The following is a 12,768-nucleotide window of genomic DNA, read 5'->3' on the forward strand; positions in this document are numbered from 1 at the left end:
CCAAATGATCTAATGGTCAAGTTTTGCTTAAGTTTATTGACAAGACACCACACCAGAATGCCCAACATGGCTGCACCAAATCTTTAAAACACCTTGGCAGCATTTGTCAAATAGTGATGTTAGTGCAGGAAAGAAAATATATTGAAGGGAATAATTCTCTTGCATACCTCGCTGCTTTATTTACATCGAGACAAACAGTCAAGCTAATCAAGCGATATGAAACAAATTGGTCTGGAAGAACATATGGAAAATGGTTAGCTTTATATATTTTGTTAGAAGAATCCCACTAACAGTATTTAAATTGAATGTAAGGCTTCGGTGACGCATGGCAGTTATAGACTTACAGTACTATATGTGCACCCGAACCCTTTAACAACTGTTATGTTATCAAAAATAGAAATGAAAACGGCACCAAGGCAGAGCACAGTGTGAAGGTGGAAAATACAACATGAACTATTTTATACAAGGAACAAAAAACATTTATTTTAAGCACTTTGTTTTCCTTTTCGTGAGCAGTATCAAAACATGTTTTGTCATTTTTCCACATGTGGCGTGTTAGTGGATCATGGCTCGTTGCCGTTGACACACTTGGGCTGTTCCGTCCTGCTCCTCCTCTGCATTTCGACCTGTTTGGCCCTCGTCCAAGCGTCCCGTGAAAGACTGCTCTGTCCCAGGCTGAGAGACAGCAACCTGAGGATGATGGTGGCAGGAGTTAAAGCCTCATTAAGACCTGCTAAAAATAAAACGTCTTCTAAATTCTGACAGTTTTCTGAAAAACCTATGTTTCTATGTTTCAGTGGTCAAGGACCCCCAGAATTATATGTAATGTAATTGGCTGCAGACCTCAATCTCAAAATATGTTGTTTCAGGGACACACCAGAAACAAAGATTTGAGTTAAAAGCGTTCACTGGGAAAGAATATATATTCAAAGATTTGCACCACATTTTCACATAAAAAAAGCAGATCTACAAGCTTGTAGCCACTCGGTGCTGCGCTACGAGCTTGTAGATCTGTTATTTTTCAATCGCTGAAGTTTAAACGAATGGTTGAAGTGGTTAAAGCGACACAGATGCTTTCCCGTCCTTAATGTGTTAATGCCTCATTTATACTTCCGTCTCACGACAGTCACGTGCTGAAAATAGCCAATCTATGAGCTCACAACCCCTTGTAGATCTATTTTAAATAGCCAATCTCTGAGCTCACAACCCCTTGTAGATCTATTTTATCTCTGAGCTCACAGCCCCTTGTAGATCTATTTTTGGTTGCATGTGTCATTCCATTTCCTCATGTGAATGAGGATTTTAGGATAGGCAAAGAATCTACCACGGCAATGTCACAAAACCCTACGTAGTTCCATGAGACAGCAGCCCAAATATTATTAACTTGAGTGTCAACCATTGTATTCTTTGTTATTTGGCTGTGTTCTTTTTGTAATATCGTCAAATTTGATCCACAGATCAAGTTGTTTATCAAAGATATGCCATAATGAGGTGGAAAGCGTAAACCACGGCGCACCTTGCTACCACAAGCAACCTATGGAGGTCTTCAGCAGAAACACTCTGGGGATCGTCCTTCCGCATGTCTACGAAGTCCTCCTCAACGGCCTGGAAACATATGGAACTAATTAGTTTGAGTGCAGAATGATGACTGAAGGCAAGAATCAAAGCATGGCCTCTGGTCTCTCACCCCCCCCTCCCCTCCACCCCCCCTCCCACACCCAGATGGTCATTTCCAGGTTAGTTCCCCCTTTTCTATGTGAATACTGCTATGAACTACTAGACCATACATGGGAAACTGGCAGCCCGGGGGCCACATGCGGCCCCCACCTTCACTTAATGCAGGTTACCGGTAATATCGGAATACTGATATATTATTGATTTCAGCTTAGATATAATTGATTTAGTATTAATATGTTCATAAAGTTAACATAAGTATAAAAATGTAACTTTTCAGGATGCCAATTCAAAATTAGCTAAAATTAGCCGATCTACAAGCTCAAAACGCATCACATTGCGACGCGTTTTGAGCTTGTAGATCAGCTATTTGTGCTACTTGTGTGTGACACAGAATGAGTTGGGCATTCATTTACAAAAAAAAAAGTTAAAATCCAGAGATAAGAGGTTTAGACCCGGTAATGAAGCTCTCCTATAGAGGTTTAGACCCGGTAATGAAGCTCTCCTATACGTCCCACCTGTGTGACCTCATCAGAGATGCTGTAGTCCGTGGTTCGAGCCACCGTCAGATACAGTCGGAAGTTGTTGAGCCGCGACGGCGTCACCATTTGCGTGGCGGTGGCCAAATACTCCTCCAGGTTGCCTGGGCTGACCTGGGGCTTCAGGTGAACCTGACAGTCTGACTGTGGGAGAGCAAAGGGAAAACTAAATATTACATGTATATACGTATATTTCTTCAAGGCAGGACAAGAGGAGAAAAACAATCTATTTTACCCCCAAACACATGCATACTGAGCTCTCCCCTGGTTGGCGGAGGGAGAGCATAGCGCCCAGGATTAAAGCTTAGGCAATTGGCACCGGGTGAAAACAATGTTAGGATAAAAAAAAATTGTAGGATAAATATTTCAATAAAGAAAGAAATACAGTATATATATTTTGCCATTATGCCCCAAAATCAGGAATGCCATTATGTGGTCAACGAAAGTTGTGTCTCATATTACTATATTTTTCTGGACACTGGTCCTCTTTGGCTGTTTTTGTGATCCGCCAACTTCTCTAGTCTCAGTGGTTCCCAAAGTGGGGTCCGGGGACCCCCACCGGTACTTGAGGGAGTTCCAGGGGGGACCCAGCTAAATGATCATTTGGAACCAAATGGACCCTTATGGGTCTGTAACTCTGAGAGTGTACAAATGGAACCAAATGGACCCTAACGGGTCCATTTGTACACTCTGAGTTAAATTAACATTGATTTTACAATATAAATTGGGGTCTCAGAGATAGAAATCCATTTAAATGGGGGTCCGTAGCCTAATGCATATCAAACTAGGGGTGAAAATGGTTGAAAATCACTGCTAGAGCTGTAAAAATCTTCTGTTATGGGGGTCCTTGGCATACCTTTTCAAATGGGGGCTAATTAGTGTCAATTTGGGGGTCCTTGACATGAAAAAGTTTGGGAACCACTTATCTAGTGCCAACCAAAACATACCATGTACTTCTGACCTGTACTCTGCAGCCTGTGTGTTTACGCCACACTGCAGCCAAATAGATGGCCTAGTCTGACGCCTCTCCCAGGATTGTTCCTGTGTGGCGCAGCTGCCGCCATGGCAACTTGTTAGACCAACAACACAGGAATAGCAACACGGGTGCATTCCACGGGCTGCTCGCAACACAGTGCCACCCGGGGGTCTAAAGCCAGAGCGCTAGGTGGAGGAGCCTGCTGGGGGACCAATGGCTGTCGAGATGCCAGCGTAACGGGGAGTGGAAAACAACCCCCCCCACCCACGCCAGTGTTCAGCACGTGTCGGTCTCCCGGGAGGCTGACAGAAAACCCTATACACCCCGATAGTCCCTGAGTAGAGTGTTGCAGCCCAAACAATGGAGCCGGCACCCATTTTTTGTGGGTCGCAGGAAAATATCCCTTGTTTTCCTACAATTCTTTTTAGCATTATTTTGATTACAGAAAAAATAAAAAAATTGACATTTACAAAAACAATTGAAACATTTGTCAGAAAAATAAATAAAAGCTGTTTTCACTATTAAATAGGTGCTTAAGTGATTCATTCATAATGTTTTTTTTGTACGTTTGGGTCCCAGGGAGAACCACTTCACCACATCTTCATATAAGTGGTCCTCACTGTTCATGATAAAATACCACGTCTGTGTCTCATAAGAGGGCTGTGGGCAGTTCAGCCATACAGTACGTCCACCGATGATTTTTTAAATCAAGATATAAAAAATATAGAAGTGTAGCGCCCAAGATTACATTAGATTGACACTGGGGCGAAAAAATGGGTTGCAAAATCGTGGGATAAAAATGATAGAAATTAAAAAATATATATAGATTTTTATTATCGTGAGAACGATGGCTTCCATTATCGTATTGCAACTTTTCAGGAATAGAAAGCCTGCAGTTTCTATTAGCTTGGATTCCCCATCGATGATGTCACTGGTGGACGGGTTTCTGAACTGCCCACAGCCCTCCCATGACACACAGACCCGAGTAGGAAAACAATGTGGCATTTTATCATGAACATTAGTGAGGACCTATTATATGAATTAGGTTGAAAAGTAGTGAAGTGGTGCCTTAAGGGTCTCAAGCTAAAACATTTGGGAAGCACTGTCGCTAGAGCACATTGCTGTTGGTCGCCCGGCAGTCTGCAACTCACCGGCAGCAGCGAGCGGGCCTCTGACGCGATGAGCACGTTAATATTGCAGGGGAATTCCATCTGGTGGTAGTTGAAGTCATAATCAACCTTCTGCCATGAGATCAGGTTGCCAAGGGCAGTGATGTTCTGCACACCTATAGCACAAAACAACAAACCGTCGTCTCTCAAGACTCACATTGCTGTATGAAAGTACCAAACTTCACCGTTCATAAATATTAAAATAACACTAAGTAGACTAGTTACACAAGTGCATACATAGTCTTTGGTGTGCCAGTGACACGCGACTCAATGTCCTCCTCTAGTGGTCAACCCATTTAGAACTAATGACTTCTAAATCAGTCAGACAGTTTTCTGAAAAACCTATGTTTCAGTATCAGTGGTTTTCACCCCAAAAACTATATGTAATTGGCCATCCTGAAAATATGTTGTCCCATGGACCCCCCCCAGAAGCAAAGATTTGAGTTAAAAACGTTTGCTGTGAAAGTGTATTTATGCAAAGATTCGTGCACCGATTTTTCAAAAATGGCAGATCTACAAGCTCGTTGGCCAAATACTCCTCCAGGTTGCCTGGGCTGACGGCCATCTTGGCGTTCAAAGATGGCCACCATGTAATATCTATAAGTGCCACTATCTCGGCTTCTAAGCCACTTAGAAGGTCAATCTTGGTGTCAAAATATACATTATCTAGGTCAAGGAATGCAATAAGGTCATTGAGAATATCAGTAGACGTTTATTTGTGCCAATATTGAATAAATACGGTCATTCTAGCAACATATTTACATCATCTTGAAAAATGACTGACGACTGACATAGAAACATAGCTTTTTCAGAAAACTGTCAGGATGTAGAAGACATTTTTAGAATCTGATCTCAGGTCAAAATGGGTTAAAACACCAAAAGGGGTTCCCCCGCCTCCTGAATGGGTTAATTCCGACAGGCCTCACCTGTTGTGTCCAGCTGTCCCTGCTCCAGTTGGGTCTCGTCTAAGAAGAGGGAGGTATTCCTGGCCAGCTGCAGGATGCCGCTCACCAGCCGGTTGGCAGTGTAGTCCTTCTTAGGCACCATCCGCAAGCGGTTCATGTTCTGGAGGGTCATGCACAGGCGGTACGACTGGCAGAGGGGTTAGAAATCATTTAATCCATTTTGACCTGAGATCAGATTCTAAAAATGTCTTCTACATCCTGACAGTTTTCTGAAAAAGCTATGTTTCTATGTCAGTCGTTCTTCGATTTTTCAAAAATAGCAGACCTACAAGCTCGTAGCGCGCCACTCGGTGGCGCGCTATGAGCTTGTAGATCTGCTATTTTTCAATAGCTAAAGCATAACATAATGCTAACACCAAAAGGTGTTCCCGCCCAAAATGGGTTAAAAACCCATTTACCAAATGTGATGAAAGGGGGGCCACCATGTGTTATTGCATACCGACCCATGAAACCAATTTGTTCAAAAACAGGATATAAATAATGGTAATCGTAGTTAACTCACACAAGGCACCAGGTTTTGGAGGGCTTGGTACAACTGTTCAGTGTACGAGTTGGGAGTAGGACAGCCACTGAGGTTCAATGAGAATTTTCCAAGTGGCAGAACATCTCGCCTGGCGTACCTGCAAGTGGACAAAAATTAACAACACGATAAATGACATCGGTTGCAATGAAATGGGGAGCAAAATGTACACCTTGGCTATTTTCTTAGCAGTTACCATTCCAAAAATAAACTAAAGTGAAACCGAAACGGCACTCGGGTGGCGCAGTGGTAAAGTCCCTGCCTACCACCACAGAGGTTGTGCGTACGAATCCACCGTGGTACATCCGGCTTTGTCGCCTTGTCGGGCGGCCATGCGAACACAATAGGCCATAGTCACACAGCGGCCATGTTTGCATTGAAAAAGCAGTGTCGCGAGACAGACAGGTAGACGCCTCCTTCGGCTCTGGGGCGTCTGCATGGAGCTAAATAAAATCTCAAGACTGAAAATCTAATGATGATGTTTTAGGCCGACCAGCTGAAGAAATCACAGATTTGAGGAAGATGCTGCTAAACTTGTATTCTATTGCTAGTTTGATCACATCAAATACTCATCTTAAAATAACAAAAAATATCTGCCAAATATCTCATCTACAAGCTCACAACACGTTGCGCTGCGACGTTTTGTGAGCTTGTAGATCAGATATTTTCAGTGCGCAGCATGCTTTCAAGATACGCTGGCTTCTATGGAATCCAAATGACTGAAATCAGTCATGGGACTGAGAACTTTAATCCATGCATACTCAAGTGAGGGCACAAGCTTCCGTGTTGGTGCCAAAGTCACGTGATCAGGGGCTGGTGGCGGCACATGTCACGTGATCAGGGGCTGGTGGCGGCACCTGTCAGCAGGGAGTGATCAGGGGCTGGTGGCGGCACCTGTCAGCAGGGAGTGATTAGGGGCTGGTGGCGGCACCCTGTCAGCAGGGAGTGATCAGGGGCTGGGGCGGCACCTGTCAGCAGGGAGTGTTGGGCGGGAGGAGTAGGACAAAGGCTCGCCCTGAAAGCAAGGACTATCTAAAGAGGACGAGAAGCGAAGACCGTAACATGGCGTCCACCGTACGGTCTTCGCTTCTCGTCCTCTTTAGATAGTCCTTGCCTGAAAGTAGGAAAGACTTTTAGCCTACACAGTGGAGATGAGGTGCAGGAGGAGGTACTCGGCCGCCAGCGTGTCTCCCAGGAGCAAGTGAGTGAGGTAATTCAACAGCTCCGTCCTCACAGAGGCCATGTCACTCAGGGTCGAAGATACAACTGGAGATGACAAAGAGGGATGAAAGAGTTAAAGGACAACTTTGTTTTTCAACGATTTTAGCTATTTTGACATGGAGGGGGCGGAGGCATTCAAACAAGTGGCTACTTTACCAAATTGTACTGCGATTTCTTTAGTATTTACTATAGTCCTAAAAAAAAGATCACGGGATCTAGGGGGAGGTGACAAATGGACATATTGAGCCTCTGACACATAGTACGGCAGCTCCCTATAAGTCAGTTCGTTCAGACACACAGATAACAACTACACTGTGGCCAGAGGGAATTCCCTGGGGTCTAGTATAGTAAATAATAATAAAGAAATCACCATAACATTTTGGGGGGTCCCCAGCCAAATAGCAATACTGATAGTTAGGAACCAAATGGACACAGATACAGATTTGCAGCTTTGACAGTGTACAAATGGAACCAAATGGAGCCGTACACTCTCAGAGGGCCTGTGTGGCTGGGGGGTCCTTGAAATAAAAGTTTGGTAGAACTGTCTTACAGGCACGGTTGTCCTCCAAAGCAGCAGGGGGCAGCAAAGGGTTGTTGTGGGGCAGGGGTTTGGCATACAGCATGTGAAGGCGAGGCACTAAGGAGGCAGGTGGGCAGTGAACCCTCTGCTCCTCTGCCGTCTCCATGCACTCTGCAGGCTCCAGGAGGGACGTCTTAGCATCTCTGTGCAGCGTGGACGCATACGGAACAATGAGCCACATAAAAAGACTAAGCAGAATCAAATGACACATTGAGACTTATTTCACAAAAGGGGCTTTACTTCTCGTCCGCCAGTGCGCTGAGGGCAGGACTGACCGACAGGATCCCGTAGACCTCTAGCGTGTCGTTCACTTTGAAGCTGTCCCACCCTTCGTACACCTGTCAACAGAAGAGCCATCTTTTAAACCGCTATGGTCTTTCCTACGTCCAGCTTTTGGTGTGTGTGTGTGTGTGTGTGTGTAAACAAACTTTGTCCTAACACAAACATTACATGCCATTCACAATGAATGGACAATTTTGAGTCTTTGTGTAAACACAAACATTGAAGACGAAGGTGAGGACGCAAATTATGACTGGCCGGAATGAGATGACGTATGATGATAAGAGTGCCCCTCACTTCACAAGGGTGTGATTTTTTTTGTTTTAAATCAACAGTGCAAGGGGTGAAAGGTGAGAGGGTAGACCTGTAGAGTGTTTCAGGGGAATGCTCAGTATGTTAGCTGATTTAAGTGAGTGGGAAGGGTTGTCGAGCTGGATCATGTCCTGAAGGTATGGGGGCTGCAATGCCTTTGGTTGCCTTGTAGACCAACAGCAATGTTTGTGTACAGGCTACAGTTCAAACTGACGAGAGGGAAGGTGCCTCAAACCACCAGCAGGGGATGATATATATATATTACCTTGACAAGGCAAGACGGGCCCTTCTCTCCTGGCAGGGGGAAGTTGAGGTCCAGATGGGAGGCAGGCGTGGTCTGGCTCGAGGGAGCCTCTGTCTCCTGGCGCTTACAGTCGCCGTTGCCATGTGGCTCTGTGGGGTTATGACTCTGAGGACCTGCAGAGCCAAGGACAGAGTGTGCTGGCATTTTAGACTGAGCTATAATATACATTAGACACGAAGGAGGAGATGGTTTTACACACATTGAAAAAAAAATCTCTTCACAGGAGGAGCCACACAAAAGGAAAGGTCAGCAGAAATAAGGAAGAACAGTTTTACCAAGTCTGTTGTTACAACGGTACAACGATGGAAGGCTCGTCTGAGGACAACCTGGAGTTGTTACAAAGTGAGGAGTGGACAATACTTCATATCTCTTCTGTCGGGAGGAAACCTCATAACTCCAAAATGTTCATTTTTCAGGAAATGAAAAATATACATTTTTCAGGAAATTAAGAAAACCTTATATTTTGAAACCAAAGCAATACTGCCTCATCAAAGTTGGTGTTGTGACTTTAGATATTGTCAATTACTTCCATGAGAGGGGGAGAGGTGGTGGAGTTAGTTGCTTTAGCAGACAGTTTAAGGGTCCAATGGAGTTAAGAGGTTTTGTCCAAAGCACTTTTTACTACTTTCCATTGGTTCAATATTTCCAAAACAAAACACAGACGTAAAGGGTGTTCAATAGCACTGATTTATGCCCAAAAAAAATCTAAAACCTCAAAAATTAAGGTTTCCTCCCGACAGCAACGATATATTTTTTCACTGGTCTTTATGATACAAAGAGCTCATACCGTTATGTGGGTCCCTTTTCTGGGGCTGTGTGTCCATGTCGTCATCCTCCTCGTAGCTGCGTTTCTGTCTGCTGGGGACATAGGAGGTGGAGGGGACCACTCTCGCTTGGCTGGGGCAGGCATAACCGTGTGACAGAGTTAAGGAAAACTATGGACTAGCTAGCTATCAAACAAAATAAACTAAAGATGGTCAAAATCCATGTTCTCTCGTTCATGTGTGAGCAACACATGCACCATGATCAACAGATAGCCATGTGAGGCCTGCCTGCTACAAATAAAGGATATCTCTTTCACCCAGGGATTCTCTCCAGGAATAGGGACACAGTAGAATGTCTGCCGCTCTGAGGTCACAATGTCTTTGGAATTGAAATCCACCTGTACAATACAGTAAACTATGAGGGAGTATACTCTTTCAAACAGTTAATCCAAAAATGAAAGTTCTGTCATTGTCTACTTTCCTTGGTCTGCATAACAAGTTGACCAGCAAAGCATCATATAATTGGACAACTGACCATACAATTAAAATTTATTAAATAAAATTACATACTGCCTTTGCAGCATAAACCAAGTCTTCTGAAGCCACACAATTGTGCGTTAACAATGACTCATTTTGGAGAAAGCTTAAGTTTGTAAAATTCCTTTCAACTGACATAAGGGTGAACAGTATAGCTCATGAGAAGAGAACATACTGTAAAATATAAAATGACTTACGCCACATTCTGTGACATCTTTGTATTTGCCACATCTCAAACCCTGGAAATTGACAGAAAGTAACATCAGACACTGACAGAACCCATATCACAAAATGTAGAAAACAACACACTGGAAACTGTAGGGCTGGACATAAACCTAGAATGTCTGTGATCATTCATATACTTCGTAAATTCTGTATCACAGCCATAGATCCCTTGCACCCGTTCCTGGTAGAAATGAAAGATGCATAAATGCTCCGTTTGTACTCACCCATTAAATAATTCCAAAGACGGAGTGAAATATGGTCCTCTAGTTTCATATCCATGTCAAAGTTCTGCCACAAAACGTGTATTTAGTCAATGATCTCCACTTTTTCACGAGCTGCACCCGGACTCTCTCTCCGGGCGAGAGGCCCAGAATGATCGATGGTCTGATTTTACCAACACTTCCTATTGATTACCGCAGACGTCATCACCAATTGACCAGGGAAACACAAAAGTTTGGGTCACACAATTGGCAGGTGGTGTGATTAATTACCCAGCACCTATCGCAATGCACCTGCCAATTGTGTGTCCCAAACATTTGTGCTTCCCTGGTCAATTGGTGATGACGTTTGTGGTGATCAAAGAAAGTTTTGATAAATGAAGTCCAGCTGTCATTCCGGGCCCCTTTGCCCCGGAGAGAAACAGTCCGGGTGCAGCTCGTGAAAAAGTGGAGATAATTGACTAAATACACGTTTTGTGCCAGAACTTTCACATGGATATGAAACTAGAGGACCATATTTCACTTCACGTCATTGGAATTATTTAATATTTAAACAAAGCATTTATCACATTTTTGCCACGCATCTTTCATTTCTACCAGGATCTATGGCTCCTGTATAACATCGGAGACATTCTAGGGCTAGACAGAGAGAAGACCATTCCATTTTTTGCACAGACGAATATGAAAGCCTGGTACTGATCAGGCTAACCATTCCACAAACGAAACGTATAAGCGACTGCTTACTCTGGCATTTGTTGACGGGTCAACAGTCTCATATGCTCTCATGTAGAACTCTGGATCAAACATGTCTTGTATTAAACAACGGAACTTCACCAGGCTGTTGGGTTTCAAGTAGTGTAGGGGAACATCATTCAAAGATGGAACCTGAAAGTTTTAGGATACACCATATGAATTAAAAGCTATGTCAAATATTATTATTAGTATTACTATTTTATATGCAGATCATGTATTTTTATCAAAACCAATACATTAAAACAAACATTAAGAAGGCGACAAGAGAATGCTGGACTGTCAGTTTCAGTCCACTATTAACGATGATTTTGTTGTGAGTATTACCAGGGTGTGAGCATCCTTTTCTTTGAGCTTCTCTTTGAAGAACTCCACTGCCTGAACTTCCCATCCAGAGCTTGGATTGCTCTGAGAAGCAGCTGAAATTGGGGGAAACACACGACACGAGTTTGTATCCCACACACAGTCAGACAGTAGATCCTGGCATTTATTCAGTTGTAACTCTGAGACTGAGAGAGAGAGAGGGTACAAATGGAAACACATCGGGGTCCATATTTGGGTTAAATGACTCTACCTCGGTACATGTGATGGAGCATGGTGTTATAGCAGCATAGCTAACACTAGCCTCGCTACGTCCACATGAACGAGATAGCTGTCACACTCACACAAACAATTAAAGTCCTGTTTGAGTCTGTTTCTTACCAAACATCTCTTCGACAACGCACAAAGCGTTGTTTATCCAGTCGTGGGTGGAAGCCATCATGGAATGGACGCTTCTGGAATGAATAGAATACAAATGTATTTGATCTAATATCAAAGTAGTAGTTAACAGTTTGTTGACTCTGACTACTACTTTCTTCTTCTTCTACGAGACAGAATGCTCTCTGGTCTGAGGGCGGGAAACTTGCGTCACCGGTAGCAGGATGTAGTAGTGTTTTTAGACACTGGAATCAATTGACTTTGCAGGTTGCAGATCCGGTCTAAGTCTGAAGCGGATACGGAAACGGTACGTGCATGCATGTGTGCGTTCAAATCGGTTCAAATGACCGGATACAGTACGTGGGCGGGTTCTAGACCGGATCACGCTGCTTCGTTTATAAAAGAAAACAGGCTTTCCCATAAGGCAGTGGTTTTCAACCAGTGGCCCGGGGACCATCAGTGGACAGTGGTCCTTGAGGGGGTTCCAGAGCCTTAGAACAGGGGTTCTCAACGTTTTTGGCCGGGGACCCCCGGAAATGCTTTGGCAATGTCTCGGGACCCCCGCCCCGCCCCCTCCCGACCCCCAATATAAATTGACTGCTACAATAACCTTAACCCATTTTGGGCGGGAACCCCTTTTGGTGTTTTAAGCATTATGTTATAATTTAGCTATTGAAAAATAGCAGATCTACAAGCTCGTAGCGCGCCACCGAGTGGCGCGCTACGAGCTTGTAGGTCTGCTATTTTAGAAAAATCGTTTTAGAAAAACCCGTGGGTCACGACCCACGGGTTGAGAACCCCTGCCTTAGAAATAGACTCTGGGGGGTTCCAGCTGGTCCCCAGCTAAATGATGGAGAGTTGAATTGAATTGAATTGAATTGAATTGAATTGAATTGAATTGAATTATTTATTAACAGTTTGCAGAATTACAGTACATTTCAAGCACAACTCAATACAAAGACTGTTAACTGTGAGTGGACGACCCAATAAAGCATTACACTTGTTTACAAGAGGGTACACCTTGTTCAATTCATCA

At 43.9% G+C, this 12,768-nt stretch overlaps 1 protein-coding gene across 1 annotated transcript; it reads right to left on the minus strand.

Annotated features, from left to right (window-relative positions):
• Positions 1 to 11,949, minus strand: mcmbp (minichromosome maintenance complex binding protein). The gene is made up of 16 exons (XM_079512726.1): positions 11,736 to 11,949; positions 11,361 to 11,452; positions 11,028 to 11,168; positions 10,038 to 10,079; positions 9,612 to 9,701; positions 9,327 to 9,453; positions 8,501 to 8,652; positions 7,885 to 7,982; positions 7,615 to 7,787; positions 6,986 to 7,109; positions 5,826 to 5,943; positions 5,285 to 5,450; positions 4,341 to 4,474; positions 2,193 to 2,357; positions 1,517 to 1,605; positions 1 to 690 (listed from the first exon to the last, which is right to left on the minus strand). Exons 1-16 carry the CDS (start codon positions 11,794 to 11,796, stop codon positions 564 to 566), a joined length of 1,899 nt encoding a protein of 632 aa, XP_079368852.1. The 5' UTR covers positions 11,797 to 11,949; the 3' UTR covers positions 1 to 563.
• Between the last annotated feature and the right edge of the window lie 819 nt (positions 11,950 to 12,768).

The sequence above is a fragment of the Electrona antarctica genome, assembly GCF_951216825.1.
Source record: "Electrona antarctica genome assembly, chromosome: 10".
NCBI lineage: Eukaryota > Metazoa > Chordata > Actinopteri > Myctophiformes > Myctophidae > Electrona > Electrona antarctica.

Coding starts and splice junctions, on each gene's coding strand:
- mcmbp (XM_079512726.1), bottom strand. CDS start 11,796: ATGATGGCTTCCACCCACGACTGGATAAACAACGCTTTGTGCGTTGTC. Junction 8,653..9,326: donor GAAAAGGGACCCACATAACG/GTATGAGCTCTT, acceptor TTGGCTCTGCAG/GTCCTCAGAGTCATAACCCC. Junction 691..1,516: donor AGGTTGCTTGTGGTAGCAAG/GTGCGCCGTGGT, acceptor CATCATCCTCAG/GTTGCTGTCTCTCAGCCTGG.